The following is a 23,948-nucleotide window of genomic DNA, read 5'->3' as shown; positions in this document are numbered from 1 at the left end:
TGTTCTGATAGAAAATATAAGGGGTGGTGCGCGAGACTAGACTAATCTAGAGTGCTGCCCCCTCAATTGTGAAGGTGGTGGAAAGACAAAGAGATGGCTAATAGTTCACTGATGGAAGAGCTAGTGAGACAAGGCTCCGTGGTGCTGGAGGGCTACAGACATCAAGTAGGCGGGCAGTTCCAATTGATGAAGTTTGGAGAGTGCGTTTGCAAGCCACTGGTTCTCAGGGAGAATAAATTCTATGAGAGTTTATCAGAAGAGCTCAAAACCTTCACAGCAGTCTACCATGGTGAGGGTTGCTATAGGGTCACAGCCATGTGTACATGTGCATACATAGGTACAGTTTGTGTATGTGTGTGTGTGTAGAAGTTATTGCATTCATTTTATTTTATTTTAGATTGAGGTAGCTCGTTGATTTCATGTACAAACTACAATCTAATGTAAATGTTATTACAAGTTCTAATATTCATCATTCATTACACAGGAGTGGTGTCAGTGTGCTTTGAGAGGCAGACCACTGGAGAGATACGTGTCCTGGCCTACCCTCATCAAGACATTGGTGGAGGATCTGTACTAGCCAAGCAGACACTCAAGGCTAGCACAGGCTTCAGTGTGACATCGCAGGATGAAGAGAGGATCTCAGCCGGTAAAGATGAGTAGCCTAGCAATAGTATCAAGCTCACTGTACGTGTGTGTGTGTGTGTGTGTGTGTGTGTGTGTGTGTGTGTGTGTGTGGGTGTGTGGGTGTACGTGTGTGTGTGTGTGTCTGTGTGCAGTGATTTAATTTAAGGGGAGACACTAATCGACATTGCCCTATTAGTAATGGATAGGTCATCTCTAGCTCAGTGTGTGTGTCACTGGGAAGTCCTCTAGCTCAGTGTGTGTGTCACTGGGAAGTCCTCTAGCTCAGTGTGTGTGTCACTGGGAAGTCCTCTAGCTCAGTGTGTGTGTCACTGGGGAGTCCTCTAGCTCAGTGTGTGTGTCACTGGGAAGTCCTCTAGCTCAGTGTGTGTGTCACTGGGGAGTCCTCTAGCTCAGTGTGTGTGTCACTGGGAAGTCCTCTAGCTCAGTGTGTGTGTCACTGGGGAGTCCTCTAGCTCAGTGTGTGTGTCACTGGGAAGTCCTCTAGCTCAGTGTGTGTGTCACTGGGAAGTCCTCTAGGTTTTGTTAGCAGGTTAGTTTTTACCCGCTTGGAGCAAGTAAATTTCCTTGTTGATCACTCACTTATATTTGGAACCCACATTTTCACCAAAATCCGTACAATTTAGTATCAGCTATTGACTTGTGTTCCCTCAGATGGAGACAAGGACTACATGAGCCCGTGGTGTCAACAGTGCACAAAGGTGTCCACAAAGAAACTGACTGCACTGGGAGACAAGTTGGACACTGTACAGCAAGGTAATAATACTAGATGGCTTCATACACAGCTTTTGATGCACCTCCTTCCAGCTATACAGCATTGGTTGTAGTTAGTTCCTGTGTGTCTATTGTATCTCTTCCTTAATTTCTGACCTATTTTCTTTAGAGTATATTGTACTGGAGAATTTGACGTCTCGATTCACCTATCCGTGTATAATGGACCTCAAGGTGGGCTATGGGAACCATGACGACCACGACTCGGAGAAGCGGCTACGTCACCAACAGATAAAGGAGAACTCCACCACTGGGACACTGCACCTGAGGCTGGGAGGCACACAGGTACGGGAGTCATGGGGTGTAGGCTGGGAGGCACACAGGTACGGGAGTCATTGGGTGTAGGCTGGGAGGCACACAGGTACGGGAGTCATTGGGTGTAGGCTGGGAGGCACACAGGTACGGGAGTCATTGGGTGTAGGCTGGGAGGCACACAGGTACGGGAGTCATTAGGTATAGGCTGGGAGGTACACAGGTACGGGAGTCATTGGGTGTAGGCTGGGAGGCACACAGGTACGGGAGTCATTAGGTATAGGCTGGGAGGTACACAGGTACGGGAGTCATTGGGTGTAGGCTGGGAGGCACACAGGTACGGGAGTCATTGGGTGTAGGCTGGGAGGCACACAGGTACGGGAGTCATGGGGTGTATAGCCAGACTCTTTCACCTGTTGTTTATTATTTTGTTTAAGGTATGCAAATTGTGTAAATTGTGTCAAGTATTTTCACTATACCGACGACTGTAAGAGCTAGAACAGTCCATTCATGCCATGCACACACACCCACACACCCACACACACACACCCACACACATACGCACACGCACACACACACGCACACACACACGCATGCACACGCACGCACACACACACACACACACACAGAAGTACGATGCTTCCCGAAATGAATTCGTGTTTAGGAACAAGTACTATGGTCGCAGTTTGAGTGAGGATGGTTTCCGTGAAGAGTTGCGCTCCTTCCTTCACAATGGAGTGAGGTTCAGGTCTGAGCTACTGTCAGCCATCATTGGTACACTGGAGGAACTCGTGGACGTCATCCAGAGACAGGATTCATATCGCTTCTTCTCCAGCTCTCTACTCATCATTTATGAAGGGGCTGAAGAAAGTGGGTGTGGCCTCACATCATCCCACCCACACTCGCAACAAAATGGACTATCTCAAATTACCGACAAAACCTCAACCATCATTAATGGCCAAACTGCAAATGGTCACTTGTTAAATGCAGCAGATCACATGATGCACAAAGCCCCTCTGGCAGTACTAAGGAAACGAGTAGATGTGCGAATGATAGACTTTGCTCATGGCGTGCATAGCAGTTTTGGGGACACCCCCTTCCCAGTCGGTTGTGATGACGATTATCTCCATGGATTGAGGACTTTAGTGACCCAATTTAAGGAATTGTTGAGTAAACATTAGATTACTTATTATTTTTGTTTAAATTAATTTTAAGCAGACGTATAATGATGTCAATCATGTATATTCCACACATCATGTTTGAAACAATGATAAGAATAATATTAAAGCACACGGAAGATGCTCATAACATGCTAGAGAGCTACAAGAAGCTAAGCTTTGTATAAATCACAGCTTTAACAAAAATAATTATGTATATAATATAATACAAGACGCCAAAAACAACATTTCACAAAGAATAAAAATAGTGTCAGTTCACGGTTGCTATGGTTACAGTTCTTCAACATAGGAGCTGGGGAAAACCCCCACTTGCCCGTTAACCTCTCCCTGCCACCACTCAGTGTCAAACTTCTCTATAATCTTGATGATGTCATCAGGACGAACAGTTAGCTCGTCCTCTTGTGTTGCGTCATACTCGTAAAGGACCTTACACTCACCCACATCTGTGTGTGTGGGTGGATGTGTGTGTGTGTGTGGGTGGATGTGTGTGTGTGTGTGGGTGGATGTGTGTGTGTGTGTGGTGTGGAGAGAGAGAGGAAATTAAATAGTGGAATCTTTAAATAAGGTACTATTTAAGCATTCGTCTAATTGCTTTCCTACACAAATATAGAGTTGATGAACATCTTTCAACAGCAATAACTTGAGTATCGTTGATCCAACATCAAAAATTTCATAATTTTCTGAAAGCTTAGAAAGAGACCTTTCAAATGATGTGTTTCAATCCAAAATTTTGTTGGGGCTCTAATTTGTCATTTTTCGGCCTCGGACCATGGGCTATAATCCATGGTACGACTAAATTGGCAAATACTTTTATCTCTCGAATATGAACTTCGATGACACCATTTGAAAGGTATTTTTCTAAGCTTTCAGAAAATCCCAAAATTTTGGACTTTGGATTCACCGAGTTCAAGTTATGACATTTTGAAAGAGATTGATTAAACGGAGGGGGTGGGGGTGTAGTTGAACATCTTTCAACAGCCATAACTTGAGTATCGTTGATCCAACATCAAAAATTTCATGATTTTCTGAAAGCTTAGAAAGAGACCTTTCAAATGATGTGTTTCAATCCAAAATTTCGTTGGGGCTCTAATTTGTCATTTTTCGGCCTCGGACCATGGGCTATAATCCATGGTATGGCTAAATTGGCAAATACTTTTATCTCTCAAATATGAACTTTGATGACACCATTTGAAAGGTCTCTTCCTAAGCTTTCAGAAAATCATAAAATTGTTGAAATTGGATACCCGGAATTCAAGTTATAGCAGCTAAAAGAGTCCCCGAACCATTGAGGGGGGGGGGAGATACATGACTGTATTATTAGGCTCCACTGTACGTTAGCTCCCGGCCATGCACTCACAGTCAAGTCCACCTGCATCCTGCTCATCGAACTCTAGGGTACCACCACCTTCGTTTGGATCGTCAAACTCATCTCCCACGTCCTCTCCATTATAGGCCGCACCTCCTCCACTGTAAGCCACACCCCCTCCACTCGGCAGACTGGGAGGCTCGTACTTGACATCACCTACTTCCTCAGGAGGGATCTTCAGAAAACTCACAGGCTGGTTCTGTATGTGTGGGTGTGTGTGTGTGTGAGGGGTGTGTGTGTGTGTGTGTGTGTGGGTGTATGTGTGTGTGTGTGTGGGTGTGTGTGGATAATGCTGTACTTAACGAGGCTACTGTTGCAAAAGCTGGATTCTTAAAACTCAATCAACGGGCCCTTAGAATAATACAAGATATGCAGTATGTTATCGCACGTGTTTGTCAGTGGATGATGAGATGTAGTCAGAGAAGTGGCTGCTAGGTCGTGGTGCACGGGAGATCTCGGCATGAGTTCCTAGCAGCTTGAAATGGTTGGCCTTGAGCATGTTCAGAAGACAGTCCGCCTGTGTGTGTACATAGGAGGGGGTAACAACATGCAGGTACAGGTAGAAAGGTGCACATATTATATATAGCCCATGCTTTCCCCCCAAAATTGGCAATTTGGAACCAAAAGTAATCGCTGATTTAAGCACACCATACTGTAGCACTACCAAACAGCTACTAAATGCAACTTTTAGCTTCGAAATCGGACGTTCCTAACACAAGTTATGGCCTCTTAAAGTTAGTTCTAAAGACGGCCTGATTCTGGAAAAACAACCACTTATAATAATTATATAGACCACGCTTTTCCCGAGAAAATGGACAATTTGGCCCGGAAAAAAAATCGCTGATCTCAGCACACCATCTTGAAGCATTACCAAACGTACTGATTGGTTAATAGGAAAACCAACAGAAATATTAAAATATTAAACGACTATTAACTACTGATCGACTTACCTCCACAAGTTGTCTGGTCACGTCCTCCGCACCTTTCTCATCAGTGAAGTCAGGTTGTTCTCGGTAGACCTTGGCCAGCTGCTCCACGCCAGCTCTTGCTCTTTGTTGCCTCTCAATCTCAACCTCCATGTGCTGGATCTTCTTCTCCAGTGAGGTACGTCTACGATCAGCATCCATACCATTACTCAAATCCTCCTCCTAGGGGTCAAAGTCCAGTACTAATTAAGTTCTTATCACCTCTCTTATCACCTCACTTGAAATAAATTTTAAAAGCAAAATAAGCAGAAATGCTACTCTAAATTGACCTGCACTGTAGCTAGTGTACAGAGCCTATAGTGTGGTCCCACTGTGTGCACTGTAGCTAGTGTACAGAGCCTATAGTGTGGTCCCACTGTGTGCACTGTAGCTAGTGTACAGAGCCTATAGCGTGGTCCCACAGTGTGCACTGTAGCTAGTGTACAGAGCCTATAGTGTGGTCCCACCGTGTGCACTGTAGCTAGTGTACAGAGCCTATAGTGTGGTCCCACTGTGCACACTGTAGCTAGTGTACAGAGCCTATAGTGTGGTCCCTCTGTGTGCACTGTAGCTAGTGTACAGAGCCTATAGTGTGGTCCCACTGTGTACACTGTAGCTAGTGTACAGAGCCTATAGTGTGGTCCCACTGTGCACACTGTAGCTAGTGTACAGAGTCTATAGTGTGGTCCCCACTGTGTGCACTGTAGCTAGTATACAGAGCCTATAGTGTGGTCCCACTGTGTACCACTGTAGCTAGTGTACAGAGCCTATAGTGTGGTCCCACTGTGTACACAGTAGCTAGTGTACAGAGCCTATAGTGTGGTCCCACTGTGTACCACTGTAGCTGGTGTACAGAGCCTATAGTGTGGTCCCACTGTGTACACTGTAGCTAGTGTACAGAGCCTATAGTGTGGTCCCACTGTGTACACTGTAGCTAATGGTGGACTCATATTTTTCTTACATTTCAAGCCAGGTGAAAAGGTTGTACATTTCTCGATTAATTTTGACACAAAACAGCAAAACAACAAAGGCTTTACAAATAGTATCTGTTATTAACTGTAGCTCTATGGGGGAGGTCTATCACATGGTATCAGTATGTGGGAAAGGGCACTTACGAAGTAGTCCAGTAGCAGTTGCTCTGGTTGGTTGGGGCCAGTGCCCACAGTGGTGCAGGTGGTTTCTATATCTCCCTCTGGTGATATCTGGTCAGAGGCTGTGGCTATGTCCTGTGTGCCATCCTCCAGGGGACGTATTATGCTCTGCAATAGTTCACAATACTTGTTAACCATTGTCTGAACTTGCTGTATCCGCTCATACTCCAGCGTCTCAAGCACCTACAGAGAAGAGAGGGGGGGCAGAGAAGAGGGGGGGGGCAGGGTCGATAAACGATTATAGAAAACACCCATCTACATTTACCACCCATCATCTCCAATCACTATAATAGATACATGTATAGGCCAGAATATGTGGACCCACAATAATTTCATCTAAAGTAGGCTCTGTAACTTTAATTCTGATGGTCCAAATTCAACAATTTTCTGAAAGCTTAGAAGGAGCTCTTTCAGATGGTATGCTCAAATCCCAAATTTGGAACTGGCCAAAATTTCCTATTTTCGGAAAAAGATTTTGCAGGCCCAAAATAGACTATTGATTTTAACCCATCATTTGAAAGGCCTCTCTCTAAGCTTTCAGAAAATCAGAAAATCAACGTTATTGGACCAACGGAACTAAAGTTATGGCCGTTTAAAGATGCTTCAAGTAGAGTACACATGTACTGTTGTAGCCTCGATCCCAGGCCGATCCGTCTCCAATTGAACGCTAGGTCGCCGTATTTTTCAACTTCGTTCTATTAAAAAAAAATCGGCCTGGGACCGAGGCTAGTACTGTTGTAGCTCACATTACAGCATTTATACATGGCTGACTCCCAGCCCAGTCTCGACTCTTCTGTCTTGATGTTGCTGTCTCTGTACTCACGATCAGCCTTCACCAGGGACTCCTCCATCTTACGGCATGATCTCTCCATCTTGGTGATCTACGCATTATTAGACACAACATCTTTGTTCAGCACGGAACTATGAGCTATTCCCAGTAACTAGAGATTGCTTGAGGATACAAATGGTGTCATGTTGCGTTAGCTCTAGTTAGCCAATGAAAAGTGGGATCTAAATCAGTTAGCTACGTTTGGACACTATAACACATAGATGCCTCATGCCCAAGATCTAACCATTACTACTGTCTGCACATGTACTGTACCTCTTTCTACTGACTATTTAAGTGGTTTATAGATAATTTTTTTTATTACTCACATCTTTTTCAGCAACTGTTTTGACAGATTTTCCACTTTTCATGTCTTTCAGTTGCTCCCAATTTGTCTCCAAATCTCGACAGCTCTTGTACGCACTGCGCTTGTTCTATGTGTGTGTGGGGGGTGGAGTGGGCGTGGCTGAGAGCATTTTTGTGGGGTAAAAAATTATATTTTCATGGTAAGCTGACCCTGATAAAAATTATACCTACGAAAACGTAGGCATGGACGCATGCAATGCAATGCACGTAATGAAGCAAATGAAATTTTGGTACCATATTGATGTGCATACTGGCACACAAACCACACCCCCTCACCCAAGCCACACCTTGAGCTGAGACTAAGCCACACCCCTCACCTTGAGCTGAGACTTGTGCTTGTCCATGAACTGCTTCAACTGTTTGTCCACTGCACTCACAGCCTGTGGACGATTATTACATAATATGCCATTTTTAGGATAAATTAATCATAAAGAGAGTGGAAATAATTATACAATTGTTCGTACTTGGCAAGGACGTAGGCTTGCTCCGTTGCTATGGTTACAGGCCCATGCAGATGCGGTATTACAGGCGTTGGAGTCACAACACACACCATTGTATATATACACACAGGGAAAATAGAGGAGAGCTGTCTGACTAGTGGAACTATCACTGACAAATTAACCACTTCCAGACACACAGTCTGTATTCGCCCTATTTCCCCACACATTGTCTCCACACTGTACAATACATACACACAAGGACCCATCACTAGTCCAAGACTCTAGGCCTAGTCTCAGAACCCAGACACTTTCTCATGCCCAAATAAGGACGTACTTCATTGTTTCAATAGGGACACTTCATCGTTTCAATAAGGACACTTCATCGTTTCAATAAGGACACTTCATCGTTTCAATAAGGACACTTCATCGTTTATATATACAAAGAATAAACCTATTTCTAGACACACCACAATACTCACCGGATCTCTGGTCTTGACCTGCGTATCTATGAATGCCTTCATGACCTTTGACCCCTCCTGTGATAGAGAGGCGGCCAGTGTTCGATGAGTCTCCTCTTCGTACTCTAGTGATGACACTATCCGCCCCCACACATCCTCCACACTTCCCTGAGGGTGTCTCGTGTTTTTACGCGCTTTCTTGATAATCTTATGAAGACCATTTGAATATTCCTTCTCAAGCTCCGCCCTGCATGTGCATAATTAAACACATATGGTTTATAATCATCACTTCTGCAGTATACCGTACAGCGGGTATATTTCGAGGGTATAAATGTTAGCGGTTTTCGCTGATTAAGCGTGTACCGCGAAAATTTATACTCACGAATTTAATATCAAACAGGCTGCTAGCTATTCCGTGAAAATTTAATCTGCAAAAACCTTTGTAACGGTTATTCCGCGGAAGTTTATACCCTCGAAATATACCCGCTGCTCGCTCATCAATGGTATGGCCAGTACACAATAATACGTGTATGTGTGTGATGATAACGCTGTGAGCTAACAAACAAAGTGATTCTTATAAGATGTGGTTTCAGTGGCTAAATAAATGCACTGTGTACAACTAGTCACAAGGATACACCCAAGCATACACACACACACACACGCACACACACACGCACCCACACACACACATACACACACACACGCACCCACCCACACACACACACACACACACACACGCACCCACCCACACACACGCACCCACACACACACACATACACATACACGCACCCACCCACACACACACACACACACACACACACACATACATACACATACACATACACGCACCCACCCACACACACACACACGCACCCACCCACACACACACACACACACACACACACACACATACACATACACGCACCCACCCACACACACACACACACACACACACACACACACACACACCCACCCACCCACCCACACACACACACACACACACACACACAGGGGTTGTTATACATGTATATTCAGCAAAATGATTGATACATTATTATACACAAGTGTCTCCCTAAACCATAACATTAGATCAGTATACAGTGCAATGGCTTCCGCCTTCCTCTAGCCTGCCACCTTGACTTAATAAGGTAGTTAGTGAGGTCCTGGCTCAGTACATTCAGTTGCATAGAAACCATTGCTAGCTAGTGCACGTACACACGCCCACCCACACACCCACACACACATACACATACACACACACACACACACACACACACACGCATACATATTTGTGAAAAATGGTCCCTCGATAATTTAAATGCACTTAGCATTTTAATGAGTTATCATTCCATGGCTCTAATGACACTATGTTTCGTACCTGTCTGCCAGAAGTGATTCCAAGTCCTTGCAGAAGTCCGTCCCTTTCCTCATGTGCCCTTTGAGCTCCTCAAATCCATTGCCCACCTGTGTCAGTGTGTGTGTGTGTGTGTGTGTGTGTGTGTGTGTGTGGTGTGTGTGTGTGTGGGTGGGTGGGGGGAGTCATGTACATAGCTACATAAAATATTCTTGAGACAGTGAAAATAGAATGTAAGCATGAGCTCCATAGTACACACAGTAAAAGAGGGGCAACAAATTATAGTCATGTACTGTTATACTAATTACAGACATGTAACACACCCATTTTATACATGTAAACCAATATTGTATATTGCTATTTTCATTGCATAATGGCCTCCAGCCTCACTGGCCCCTAACCCACGGTCGTATACTCACCCAGAAGCACTCTTGGAAGTGTGTCCCCATCGCTAACGAGTCAGGAAAGAAGCTTTCTTGTCTTATAAACCACGTAATACAGCTAATTAGGCTGAAAGCTAGGTGCGCTACAAATAGAAACAAAAACAAAGTCACATGTACTAGGCCTCGAGATATATAGCTAGCTCAGGCCTGACGTCCCGGCCTGATAGGCAGCCATGAGTAGCAAGGTGGAGCTCCTCTGGTCTCCAAACAAAGAGAACGAGTTTGCAACCTATGGAAATGAGCTCAAAATATACGCATACTCCAATGTACATACATAATAAGATATACATACTTATTTAAATATGCACACACCATATATACTTGCACATATTAAATGTCACACTGTGTATGTTTGCTTGCAGACAATTCGTCGTGTTTAGGATCAAAACGATATTGTAATACACAGTAATTATATCTATTTATCATCCCCCTGTATAATTATTAGACGGACGTTTCTGTAAAGCTGCCCCAAAATGCTCTCCCCCTGTCATCCCGTCACCACGGCAACCTGACGGCTACGCTTAACTCGGACATTCACTGCATGCCAGTCCACCAGTGTGTAGCCTGGCAGGAAAGCTCTGATCGTCCTTATTACTTCGCTGTCGGGCAAAGCAGTGGCAAGGTCCTACTAGCCAAGTGAGGAGCATCAACTACATGTACCGTATAAGCGGGTATATTTAGAGGGCATAAAATTCCGCGGAAGAAAGGTTTTTGTGGATAATTTTCGCTGAATAGCAGCCTTTGTTCTGCAGCATTCATGTGATAGTAAATGTGAAAATCAATATTAGTGAAAACTGCAAACTTGAAATATACCCGCTATATGGTATGTGTTGAAACTGTTGATCAACCAAGTGTCCCTCGCTGTATTGTAAGACCACGGAACTACACATTTGTTAATATTAGATTCCTACGAGCAAGACACTGGCAGTCACATTCATGTGTACAATAGTGGCATTGTGCTTGTATACAATTGGGCAAAAGATTAATTAAATATTTTGCCCATGGATGTTATTGATCAACACGATCCATTGTATGCTACTGCAGTATGGGACTGGACCAACCTGGACCTCAGCAGACTCACAGGCATATTCTAAGTACGTTCCAAAACCCCACTCACACTCCTCACACACCCACACACCCCTCACAGCACCCAGGAATGGCCGTCCCTGTACCTGTCTCGCCTGGAACCCCACTGAAGCTCACCTGGTAAATTTATCGTACACTGCTTATATCTACTTTTTATTTGTTGCCTCCAGTGCTTTACATCTACTCTTTATTTGTTGCCTCCTCCAGCTTGCCGAGGGTTTAGAAAGGTCACGGAATGACAATTCTCTAGTTGTCTGGGATATAGAGAGAGCCTCAAGTCCAGACATACCCACTACCCCCAGTAGCACCACAAGGTCAGAGTTCAACTACTATATATGGTGTACCCTGATCCTTAAACTCTGACCTCTCAGGACAATAACATCATCTATACGACAGATGATGCCCTCAGAGCCAGTGGAGGACGGGTCAAAGTTCTTTGAGATTGGTGCGGGGGAGGCAACCTCGTCGTTGGCATGGTTACCTAATCAACCGATGTGTATAGTGGCAGGCATGGGAAACAGGTTCATCCGAATGTTTGACATCAGAGGTATAAAACTCTTAGTTGAGATTTTCATTTATTATCCCCTATACATGTAAGTAATGTATTATTGTATCCACACAAGTCCAGCCTCACACAAGGCACACCCCTCACACACACACGCACACACTCACACACTAGAGAAGTCGACTGGTTCCCAGGTGCAGCCTCGTGAGCTAGCTCAACACAAGGCCCTCCTGGGTATATCAGTAGACCCTCAGGACGGGAACAGACTGGCCTCTTATGCTGAGGTAGGGAGAAGGGGCCTGGGTTAGCACATTTACAAGTGTATTTCGTAGCTCTTTGAAAGGCCTATCAAGTGACTTAGCAATTGCTGTAGGGTCCCTAATACATGTGCTTATACTGACTATGTAAACATCACTGTGCAGGGAGGCACGGTGTACTTGTGGGATATCCGACAGTTTGCTCGTCCCGTGTACTCTTTTTCACGCTCTGGCTCCATCCTCAGACTATCCTGGGCTCCTACTAGGTGAGCTAGGTACACACATTGTTACACTCTGTATAGTGATAGCTCTACTGTATGCAATACATGTACTACCTGAGGAGATAACATTTTTAGTAGATGAATCAGACCTGTTTTCGTAGCTACCTTTGAGAGGCCATAACTTGTGTGTTGCAAACATCCGATATTTGGTATTGAGTACACGTAGCGCTTAGATCAGTAATTTATTTTAGGTTCAAATTTTACGTTCATTTTCAGGAAAAAGCATGGGCTATATAAGTGAGATCTAGCTGTACTACTGTACATGGTCTGTAACGTGTGTTGTGTTACGTGCAGGTGTGGATGTCTGTCTGTGCTCTTCTCAGAACCTCCGTATCTCCGTCTCATTGATCTGCCGTCGTACAGCAGTCCCTGTAAGCTCCCCCACCCCCTCACATTCCTCACACTTTACACACCCCCACACACAGCACTGGACGAGTCGACAGCAGAGCTGTACACAGATCACCTGACACAGTTGATGACAGACCGATGTCCATACTATTCTAATGGCAGAGGTACGTGTACTAGACAACCAGTACAGTATAGGATTGGCTGAGTATGTATTGTTGGAGTTCTGATGGTCCAATAGGGAGCTATGCAGGAGAGAGTGATCAATACGAATTAAAAGCTACGGAAGCCTAAGTTGGCTCTGTAACTAGAGTTCTGGTAGTCCAAATTCAACGATTTTATGATTTTCTGAAAGCTTAGAAGCAGCTCTTTCAGATGGTATGCTCAAATCTCAATTTTGGAACGGGCCATAATTCCCATTTTTGGAACTATGATATTTTATCCAAAACAGACCAAAAATAGACTTTGATTTTATTGCATAATCTGAAAGGCCTCTCTCTAAGCTTTCAGAAAATCATAAAATTAACGTTATTGGACCAACAGAACTAAAGTTATGGCCATTCAAATGCTTCATTTAACGACGCTGGTGTGTGTGCAGGTGAGCAGGTCAAGTTGACAGGTGTGAGTTGGCACCCTCAGTGGGATGGGCGGGGCTTACTGAGTGCTGAGAATGGAGTGAGGGAGGTACAAGCACACGACAAGATGCCTATTGTGAGCTAGTCTGAATACATACACTATGGACACTACTATTACATTTTACTCATTATTGCTGGATCATTCGTATCGTGTGTTTTACTGTACGTACATTAGTTTATCCTCACGCACACACACACACACCCACCCACACACACACACTCCCCCCCCCCACACACACACACACGTGCAGAGCTGGTCTTCTAGAGTGGACTTGATGTTTGGCCGTTCTAGTGCTCTATTCTCGGCTGAGATGGTGAGTCATCTATTGGTGTGTGTACCTGCATGTCATGTGATCCTTGTAGTCCGAGTCTGAGGGCAAAAGTCAATCAATGAAAGACATATCTGTCAAAATGAAAGAAAGAGTAAAACTCGGTTATGGGTTTGAAGTAAGTCTTTACTGTACACCACCGTATATTTATTCTAAAAGAATTGTGGTTTGCAAAACTATGTACACAAAACAATATGTTGTCAGAGGAGGTCCGACATGCGTGCACGAATCACTACAAGTTCAGTCCATTGATGTCATTGCGGTCACGTGATATGTCCAGGCCAAATACACTAGCACTTGTAGTGATTCATGCACGCATGTCGGACCTCCTCTGATATGGTATGTGCTACATGTGTATATGGGAGAAATATCCAAATGTCCTATATTTAGAGTGTCGCCTTAAATGGAATAAATACGGTATACGTGTAATTTACATACAGTATAATTATATTTCCCACAGGCTGACTCCAATCTCTGTGTCGTTGGTGACGACCCTGTGTTGAAGGAAGTGTGGAGCTGGGTCAAAAGTGCGTTGCCTTGGTTTCAGCATTAACCCTCCGTGTGTGTGAACTTTTTTTTCCAGTGCAAAGAGAGTTAATGCAGAAAGGGTTATTAGAGCGGAGTGCCAAGTCTCTGTTGGGTGTGTGCTCAGTGGTGGGGGCGGATAAGCTAGTTGGTGAGTGTGTGTGTGTGTGTGTGTGGAGGGGGTGGCCAGAGTATTTTTTAAGTATCAATAATTATTAACGACGGCCTACCCCCCCCCTAGACTATGAGGTGGTCACGCCCACTACCACGTCCAAGGCAGTCAGCTGGAGGGAGAGGGAGGGGGCTATCCCTGGGGAAACCCCCCAATTCCCAATCTACCTGAGCAAGGAGCGACGATTAGCCCTCCGACTATGTGGGTGGAGCTTCGAGGTCGGGACTCTAGAGGACTTCCTTAAAAGGTATGCTATAATTATATACAACATTTCCCATAAAAATTATATTTTTATTTGTTTTGTTTTGTGTACATAGTTTTTATTGTTGCCTTACGAATATAATCATATCTTGAAACTCCGCCCACAGACAGGAAATGGAGGATAACTTTGAGCGAGCTGCTGCCGTGGCCGTGTTCCATGGTCACATTCGTAGAAGTATCACGTCTCTCAAAGATGGGGCCGCCATCGCTAAGCAACGCAAAGACATTGCCCGAGGTTAAGATTCTAACATTTCAGCCCTGATATTGGTTGCCAGTGATGAGATAGTTATATTAGCTTATGGCTATACAATGTATGTCCAGCGTAAGGATTGCTATAACAGCACTTGAGAGGGTAAATCCCCCTCCCCCCCCACCAAGTAAAATAATAAATGTGCTTAACTTAATTGCCAGTGAGGGGATTGTTAGTATTATTATTGTGGCTAGTATGTCCTGTTTGTCTTTGTATAGCTATAACAGTGAGACCCCCTCCCCCTGCTAGGTAATGTCCTGAACCTGATAGCCCTGGCCCTCTCTGGTTACACACCGCATGAGAGCAAGCTATGGAGGGAGACCTGTTATGGTGTCAAGAGTCAAATCAGCCACCCTTATCTGAGGGCCACCTTCAACTTCCTGTGTAGCTCTGGCAGGGATGGGTTTGCTGACGTTCTAGTGAGTATATAATAGACTGCACTCGGGTGTTTAAGTTGTCCCAGATCTCAGATCTAAACATGTCATGTGATAGACCTTTCTTTGAGCTACAGAATGCAGGTTTTAGTTTTTAAATTGGTTGATCCAAGCTAGTGCTATGGGCAGTCAGCCAAAGTGCCTCATTTTATCTCCATATGTCAGCCTTTGTTTTAATTAGTGAGAATGGATTTATAACAGTAACGTTAGTGTACTTAGCACACAAAAGGACATCGTAGTAATGTATTTTATTCTGTATCTTCAGAAAATAACAGGCTCTGGTGGTAATATTCGACATATGTACGTTTCCCCGTGTATACAGAACGAGACCGAGATGTCACTGCAAGACCGTGTGGCGTTTGCATGTACCTACCTTGATGACAGACAGCTGTGTGCTCATATCTCTTCCCTGACTAGACAGGTGGTGGGCCGGGGGGACATCAGTGGCCTGTTCCTCACTGGACTACCTAACGAGGGACTGGCTCTGCTAGCCAACTATGTCAATATGGTGAGTGCATGTAGCCAGGGATTAGGTCACAGATTAATGTTAGCTCTATTTAATAGCTATTTTCTGGTGTACCTCTGCCTCATGCATAAACTTGTTTCAGTAAAAAAAAAAAAAAAAAAAATTTCCACGCTGTATTTTATTCTACTGCCTGGTTGGTAATCACTGTCAGTATGTGTACCTCTAGACAAAAATTACCATCCTTTTAGGCACAATTTCATGTTAGGTTATAAAATAATGTAGGCAAATAACTATTATTAGTGTGAAATTGAGGCTGGGCACACACTCACTGCATGCTGGGTATATATAGCTGTGACATGACCCCCCCCCCCCCCACACACACACACACACACACACACACACACACACACAGACTGGAGATGTACAGCTGGCATGCTTACTCTCTGGTCAAGTCATGACTGCAGTGTCTAGGATAACACAGGTCCAGGCATGGTTCCAGGGGTGAGTGTGCTCGTTAGCTTCAATTACCAGCTGCCCTCACAAGGCGAATGAACTCGTTAACTTTAATTAATAGCCGCCCTCATTAAATGTCAGACCGGCTGGGCATGTAGCCGTGTGGCGAGTGTAGACATAGCTACTGTGTCAACAGTTGTCAAGTCAGGAAGTTCCCGAGACTAACTAACCAGCGCATACACACACGCCCACGCAGGTATAGAGACCTCCTGGATCTGTGGCAGATGTGGCATCAACGGTGAGCACGTTAGGTAGTCATGGTAATCGTAACCACGGTCATTTACCCTATTAATCATCAAAAGCTCTAGAAAAATTATTATAGTTCTGATATGTACATGACTTTTGACCTGTCATAATCAGTCATGCCAATTTTTGTTGTAGAGAGTTAGTATTAAGTATTGCAGTAGTAGCAGGAGTGATGAGTAGTTCTGTTCTTGTCTTGCCAAAGAGCACTTGTAGTTGGCCTGAGGCTATAATTATGCTGGCCTGAGGCTATAGTTATGCTGGTTACTGGTAGTAGTACATATCTGTGGGCCTGTGTTGATTATGGAAGAGGATGTGTTGTTTCCTTGTGTCGTGTTATAAGTTATCTCACTTCCTACAAACTGTCCCCTATAGGATGTCTAATTTGATGCCAAGGACATCTTTGCATTATACGTACCATAATAGCCGGTAATTTTTATATTTCGCAGTCTAAATATTCGGATAGTGACGTATATTCTATTTGTGTATTAATGATGATACTCTACTATTACGAAAAATACGAGAAAATAACCCACTCTAATTATGGTGTAAATAACGATTGTCCTACAGCCCTTAAAATGGGTTCAAAGTTCAGTTCACTACCTCCCCACATGACCTTACCTCATGCCATATATTTTGTTTTGGCTGACATGTATTTATCGCTAAGATCATTTTACTTAGTGAAAAAGAAAAATCGTAACCTAGCTTGAGACATTTCTAGACAGTATCGATACGTATTTACTGCTAAGCAGTTTTTGTGTTTATTTAAGAATGTGTTTGTGCTGGTTGATAATTGAAGGATGGTTTTTCAGACCCAATAAATAATAGTCAACACATTTCCCTACCATCGTCTATCATGCCTCATGCCTCATGCCTTATATGGCTGCACTCTGACTATTCAGCCGTTTTGGTAGCTATCTTTGAGAGACTGTTATTTGTGTTCAGATTGTCCAATTTCAAAACCAATAGCTCTCAGAATTACCTTTCCAATGATGTGCTTAGATACATAGTTTGTGATTGGTCGAAATCTAGCAACTTGTACAAAAGCAAGGGCCATAAGCCATGTGCTTTTTTCTCCAACATTTGCTTATACATGTAATTACTCCTCCCCCCCCCTTTGGACCCCCCACAGAGCACTGTTTGATGGGCAGAGGAAATATCTTGACCCCACCCTCAAGCCGGCAAGACAAGCGTTTGTGATATGTAACTTTTGTAGCAAGTCTATTGCGAGTGAATCCCTCAGACCAGGTGAGATCACATGACACTGCTCTATTCTTATCACATGACACTGCCTGCTTATCATGTGACATGTTGTGTACACAGATCGACGGGCTGGCTACCACACTGGTACCAATACAGGACGCAATGTGAGAGCTCTTGTATACCGTATAGCGGGTATATTTCGAGGGTATAAAATTAATGCTTGTCATTTTCGCTGATTAAGCATGTACCACGAACATTTATACCTATGAATTTAATACACATGCATGCTGCAAAAAGGCTGCTATTCCGCGAAATTTAAATTTGCAAAAACCTTTCAAACGATATTTCCACGAAAGTTTAATATACCCGCTATCCGGTATAGCATTGTGTAGGAGAGGGTATTATTGTAACAATTGTTTGAATGCGTTATTTACAGCTTGTTATAAAGGTTTCCACTTAGCTAGCGTGGGAAAATTCCTTTTCTTTCCTTTAGTAATTAGAGAGACACCATTTTCGCTTTCATAACAGTTACTAGACGGACAACTAGCGGACATTACATTAACTCTAGCCTGTTGTCCCTTTGCGTACAGTACCTGTAACACTGGAATATTTTACGAGCATCAATGCAAACTTTGCGAGCGTTGATCACTTTGCAAAAACTCATAGTTATGACACACGATCCTTGCCAGAACCTAATAGTTAGATCGCAAAAAGGGTAAGATTTTCTGCTAATTTGGCTCATTCGCAAAAGTTTTTCACCAACAAATTATTTGTATATTATTGTCCCCCACAGGCGACCAGTTGCCCAAACTGCCGCAAACCTCTTCCTCGTTGCTCACTGTGTCTACTCAATATGGTTGCCACCGCCAACAAGCCCACCCCTCAGTCCAAAGGTCAGAGAGGTCATTGGAATAACTGGTATACATATTCTCGTCTTACAGGTTCTGTAAAGCCGTCTGACCAGTTTGGGAAATGGTTTACGTGGTGTCAGAGTTGCCGTCACGGTGGTCATGCCAACCATATCGCAGAGTGGTTTAGGTAGGTGTAATATTATTGTGACAATGTCTTTGATGTAATTAATCGTTGTTTTATATCACCATAGCAACCACCAAGAGTGCCCAGTGACGGCCTGTTCGTGTCAATGTTACAATTTGGACTCGTAAACAATTTTTGTTTTTAATTTAATTTATTTGTTTTTAAAATTTAATTGATTTTGTGCGTCCATTTTGTTAAATTAAATTGCAACTTTAAAAGAATGTTTTTCACACTGTTGTTTAATATAAGTGTTTTCACCAAATATGGCAACTTTTGGCCACGCACGCTTTTAATTGTTTTCAAGGAGTAGCATATCAGTGTGGCTTCACGGAATTACCCTAATAGAGGATATAAAACTAGCCACTCAGTAAAAGTGCATGCAATTTGGTAAAAGCTTTTTGTTTTTTGATAACCAGCTAGCGCAGTCTCTATATTGTTAAACACGCTACAAGACATGGACCCACGACTATCTCCTCCAGGTGGCCCTGTATCAGGTGGAGAAATGATCATTTTTGAAGGACATTTGGAGAAAATATCTGACATTTTATCGGTGAGACTGCATGCAATAAATGCTACTGTAGACCACTCATGCATGCAGTGTAACAGAGTATTGTCAGAATGGTTAATTTGTTAGCTTGATAGATTTATTTTTCATGGAGTGTTTGTGTGTACGTTACTATGTGTGTGTGTGTGTCATCAGTATAATTATGTATGTGGTGTAGATCTTTATCTTGCAACTACTTGTCTAAACCACTATAAAATTATATCGATATCGCATCGTCTGCAATTGTTGAGAGTTGGAGACTGATACTAGCTAGTATATTGGACGTGTTGAGCATTAACTGCCTGCCAAAATATAATTTGATAGCGTTATAGAGCGAATGCTCATTGTTGCGCACTGTGCAGGTCTAGGATAGTTATAATAATACAAGGTACTCTATCGTTTCATAAGAAACTGCACTAGTTAATTGGTTTGTGTGCATACAATGCTTTATCGAGCACTTCTGCTATGGCTAGTATTCACTTATGGCTTCATCACCTTCCATTCCTGAGATAGCTTAGTGGTGTGGTTGTAACATGGCTTCATTGTCACATGCCAGCGCGATCACTGTTGTCACTCCACACACCCACCCACCCACACACACACACACACACACACACACACACACTATAGAAATGGGAGAGAAGATACTTTGTGCTATCAAGGACTAACCTATTTGACCCTTCCTCCATTGAGCTCGCTTACTACAAGGACTCAGAAAAAAAGACGAAACAAAAGAAGACAATTGATTTGCAGTTGGTAGTCAACGTTAGCCCCGTGCAGAAGTCTGGAAACAAAGAGAATGTGTTTGCACTCGACATGAAAGGGAAACATGTTCTTCTGAAAGCCTCCAACATCCTGGTACAGAACGTGTGGCTGGCCAAACTGCTGGAGTGTTGCTCTAAAGGTGAGAGGTCACTATTGCGTGTTGTGGTCAGGGAAGCCCTTAGTTTGTGGTCTGACCTGCTCAGTGACTTAATGGAGTTTTATGTGATCTGTGGGTTGACAGATTATCATAATACTGCAAATGTTCTAACTCTGTTTCCGTGGCATCTGCTGGTAGCTCTAATATCAACATTGATGTGGTTAGATAGCAAGTCTCTGTTGTTGTCTCTATAGCCTTGTTTGTCACTGTTGTCATGTAACACTTAGTCAGGGCTTAGCTATTCCAGTGAGAAGCCTTACTTGTCCCACACTTCCCATCAGTCCATTTATAGAAACCCATTGCAACGGCCCTAGGGTATGTATCCATTGCAATGGCCCTAGGGTGTGTGTTGGGCGTGTGTGTGTGCATCAAGGATGCTGTGATTCATGTAGTAAGGCTTTGCAATGACACCCACCCACACACACCCACACACCTGTCCTGCCCTGGGGCTACATGTATCACTCTTAGTGATTGGCTGAAACCTTGTGTCGGGCAACAGAAGCAAACGTAGAGGGCTTATATATAATGGCAGTGAAGTGTTGATGAATGATTATCGAGAGAGGGGGTGGGTGGGAGATTTGGTCATCAGTGACAGCAGATAGTGCGTACTGTCGACTTCAATAGCCCCTGTCGGTGTTTATTAAATATGTGATTTCACTGTGAGATGATCAGCTCTAATGTGGTTTAGCATACATACTTGTCTTAATAACTGTAGGAGGTTCATCATTAGGAAAGCATTTTTCTATGACCAGGACAACTAAACTGTCCAAATAGCAATGGTTTTGTTTGCATAGACTGTATTAGAGCTGGGCGTGTCATCGTGATACTGCAGGCAGTCAATATGTTGGCACTGGCAATTAGACCGTCTAATTGAATTCTCGTTGTATGCCTCGCTGTTGTCTGTAGCAACTATAATAGAGCAATAACTTTAGTACACTTTTCTTTTTACTTGATTGGTTTCTATTTACAAATAATCATTTAAACACCCGGCCCCCCCACACACACACACACACAAACAGATCACCTGACCTATCATGTGACTATTCCGGCCCAGCCAATGTGCAGCTATTTCGAAGGTCTCGTAAAACTATCAACTCCAGCACAAGTTAAAATCGTCTCTCCAGTCAACGGTGCAAAACTAGTCAGTATCGATTTCAACACTATTCGACGATTTGGCTGCGAGGTCCTAGTCGACTATGATATAGTCTGGTTTGAAACCTGCGGCTGCAAAGGCGGTGCCATTGAACAGTTCTTCTGGTTTGCCGTGCCCTCTGGTATAGAAGCTGCTCATGTCATTGTCCACGATATTAAGAAGAGTGTGGAGCTCACAGTGCGTTCGTTCCTTATACAAGAAGAGGGGAACAAGGATCCTTGTCAGACCATCTATATATCCCGACCACACTACGGCTGCAACGAGTATCCAGCCTCGATGAGACAGAGAATAATGCAGAGTAGCCTCATGTCCCTAGCTACTTCACCAAGATGTGAGACGGCCTCTCTTATAAACAGAATCGATCGTACTAGACGTTCTAGCGGTGCTATCGGTTTCAGCGAAGCACCGACTCCAGGTGGAGATTCGCGGAGGACATCTGTTGAATGCGTCCATAGGCAAACATTAGGTCCTGCAAATGTCCAGGGAGTAGGGAATGTGTCCCCCCGGATAACCCCTCGTAATTCACCCTCCCCCTCGCACCCCGGCCGAACCACTCCCCTCAGTCAACTCAAATATGGCGCAGATCTGAACAAATCTGCCAGTCAAAGAGACTTTGATTCTGGTGTGAATATGGAAGGTGGTGGTTTCGATCAATCTCGTCACTCTGCTCCCAGCACTTACAACGTAATGGATGCGCCATCTCAAGAAAAAAAATTGACTCTCGGCAATATGGGAAAACGAATGAGCCTGGACGAAGTGAAATCTCGGCCTCAATTTCTGAAACAGCGAAAAGTTGGTACTGCCGGAGGTGGACGTAAATTATCTGATTTCAGTACACCACCGAATACCACAGGATTACGGAAATTATCTCAAAGCCGTGACTCTGCTAACGGTAGTGTAGGAGACCTCCTTGAAGATCACAAAGGATATAATCATCTCTTGGAGTCTGATGAGGACAGATACAATCATTTGGCACCACCACGAGACACAAGTGTATACGATTCAAAGAGCTTACCAGGTCGCTCCAAGAAGAATGGCGGACAACGCTCGAGTCCATACGACCACTTGAGTGATTCGTACAGCGGCATGTCTCTCAAGGACTCTATGGGTAGAGACAAGAAACCAAACCCTGCGTATGTCATGTGATCTATACTTGAATTGTGTGTTACTTTTTGTGTTCAATAATTAAGCCGGGAAAATTATTTCGTTGCATCCATTTAATTTGTCATAGTTTCACCGTTACTGCACTGCACTGCACTGCACTGCTGTGTGTGATCATCCCCATATGCATGACTTTATCTCACCATGTAATTACCTATCAATATTTTTGTGCCATTGATCTTAAAATTCATTATCATTAATGAGAAGGGCGGCTGCATGATTTTATTTACGAGACTGTACGTTTACGTAAAAATTAGAATTAGAGTCTACCTATAAATAATTATAAATGGGACAATTAGAGTAGCCAATCAGATTGCAAAAATAGAACTAGAGTCTGTACCCATATTAGAGCATAACCAATCAGATTGCAGTATTTGTGACTAGCCGATTGTAGAACCATCTATAGATCCGTTGATCAATGATTGAACACACCAATATATCGATCCATAGAATCAGGAGTTTATAAAGAACTCCTGATAGAATACAAGCTAGCCTAATATTAACCCATCACTGTTATTATTTATATTCAATTGGTTTGCTGAGACTGGGAACTCATTAGTCAAGAATGCTGAGACATAATTAGGAGAAAAACACAATAATAATAATATAAGTTGTTAGTATTGCATTTGTTCTTGTGATTCCTGAGGGAACAGCGAGGGAAACTTTGAAGTAATTTGTATCACTTCATTGTATACATCCAGATCTGTGTATGTGTGTGTGTGTGTGTGTGTGTGGGTGTGTGTGTGTGTGGGTGTACATGTGTGTGGGTGAGTGTGTGTGTGTACATGGTTAGTAATATTGGGCGTATGGGTAAACACATTTTATTCGTACCAAAATCATTTCCAAAATTAACAATTCTCTCGACACTGATGGAGCAATCGTTCTCCACCTTTCCAAGCAACTCCACATAAGTGTCCAGTGGGTCGCGCTGTGTGTGTGTGAGGTGTGTGTGTGTGTAGTGTACGTGTGTGTGAGTGGGTGTGTGTGTGTGTATGAACTACGTATAGTAGACCAACTAACCAATGGTTGAGGAAAATTCGCAGTAACTGTCTGTTTGTCACTGGCCTCCAAATTGAGCGAAGTACCACCTTTCATTACCTGTACGATGATATAAAAATGTGTTTTTGACAAATTAATACTCTAGCAATTTATGATTCTTACTCCTAAGTTCTTTCCTACTAAACAGACACGAGATCCAATGTGCTTGGACAGCATGGAAGTATTGACACGAGGCTTGGAAGACTCTGCTGCACTCATCTTTATAGCTAGTTTAAATTTCAGATTGGTTATAATTATGGTAGGGATCGTTCGCTGCAGAAGTGTTCTGGGGTCAGAGGTCATTTCCCCCAATATTTCATTTTTCGTTGATTTAGAACTATCTACCGTATTGTGCTTTTATAACGATGTAATTAAATT

General features: G+C 43.5%; 5 protein-coding genes across 5 annotated transcripts; 3 read left to right on the top strand and 2 right to left on the bottom strand.

Moving 5' to 3' along the window:
- Positions 1-37: 37 nt before the first annotated feature.
- Positions 38-2,957, top strand: LOC135347717 (inositol hexakisphosphate kinase 1-like). Its single transcript, XM_064545749.1, has 5 exons — positions 38-289; positions 485-646; positions 1,297-1,398; positions 1,526-1,698; positions 2,295-2,957. Exons 1-5 carry the CDS (start codon positions 94-96, stop codon positions 2,844-2,846), a joined length of 1,185 nt encoding a protein of 394 aa, XP_064401819.1. The 5' UTR covers positions 38-93; the 3' UTR covers positions 2,847-2,957.
- LOC135347713 (nostrin-like) lies at positions 2,889-10,314 on the bottom strand. The gene is made up of 11 exons (XM_064545746.1): positions 10,189-10,314; positions 9,794-9,879; positions 8,437-8,662; positions 7,835-7,897; positions 7,481-7,585; positions 7,072-7,206; positions 6,290-6,508; positions 5,160-5,357; positions 4,598-4,726; positions 4,201-4,408; positions 2,889-3,286 (listed from the first exon to the last, which is right to left on the bottom strand). The coding sequence occupies exons 1-11, from the start codon at positions 10,216-10,218 to the stop codon at positions 3,114-3,116; spliced, it is 1,572 nt and encodes a 523-aa protein (XP_064401816.1). The 5' UTR covers positions 10,219-10,314; the 3' UTR covers positions 2,889-3,113.
- A 21-nt stretch (positions 10,315-10,335) lies between these two features.
- On the top strand, positions 10,336-18,990 carry LOC135347706 (GATOR2 complex protein MIOS-A-like). The gene is made up of 26 exons (XM_064545735.1): positions 10,336-10,478; positions 10,658-10,848; positions 11,257-11,306; positions 11,360-11,418; positions 11,506-11,612; positions 11,670-11,845; positions 11,978-12,087; positions 12,226-12,326; positions 12,636-12,712; positions 12,767-12,853; positions 13,285-13,397; positions 13,573-13,635; positions 13,685-13,768; positions 14,111-14,177; positions 14,234-14,326; positions 14,417-14,594; positions 14,716-14,843; positions 15,108-15,277; positions 15,615-15,800; positions 16,171-16,259; positions 16,468-16,509; positions 17,647-17,762; positions 17,838-17,881; positions 18,511-18,610; positions 18,659-18,755; positions 18,820-18,990. The coding sequence occupies exons 1-26, from the start codon at positions 10,386-10,388 to the stop codon at positions 18,878-18,880; spliced, it is 2,682 nt and encodes an 893-aa protein (XP_064401805.1). The 5' UTR covers positions 10,336-10,385; the 3' UTR covers positions 18,881-18,990.
- A 98-nt stretch (positions 18,991-19,088) lies between these two features.
- Positions 19,089-22,728, top strand: LOC135347711 (uncharacterized). The gene is made up of 3 exons (XM_064545743.1): positions 19,089-19,302; positions 19,927-20,200; positions 21,238-22,728. Exons 1-3 carry the CDS (start codon positions 19,207-19,209, stop codon positions 22,515-22,517), a joined length of 1,650 nt encoding a protein of 549 aa, XP_064401813.1. The 5' UTR covers positions 19,089-19,206; the 3' UTR covers positions 22,518-22,728.
- A 315-nt stretch (positions 22,729-23,043) lies between these two features.
- LOC135347733 (uncharacterized) lies at positions 23,044-23,855 on the bottom strand. Its single transcript, XM_064545766.1, has 4 exons — positions 23,694-23,855; positions 23,553-23,630; positions 23,364-23,460; positions 23,044-23,235 (listed from the first exon to the last, which is right to left on the bottom strand). The coding sequence occupies exons 1-4, from the start codon at positions 23,787-23,789 to the stop codon at positions 23,147-23,149; spliced, it is 360 nt and encodes a 119-aa protein (XP_064401836.1). The 5' UTR covers positions 23,790-23,855; the 3' UTR covers positions 23,044-23,146.
- Positions 23,856-23,948: the final 93 nt, after the last annotated feature.

Source organism: Halichondria panicea, chromosome 14, assembly GCF_963675165.1.
Source record: "Halichondria panicea chromosome 14, odHalPani1.1, whole genome shotgun sequence".
Taxonomy (NCBI): Eukaryota; Metazoa; Porifera; class Demospongiae; order Suberitida; family Halichondriidae; genus Halichondria; species Halichondria panicea.
The sequence above is the reverse complement of the archived record's forward strand: the minus strand, read 5'-3'. Positions and strand labels throughout refer to the sequence as shown.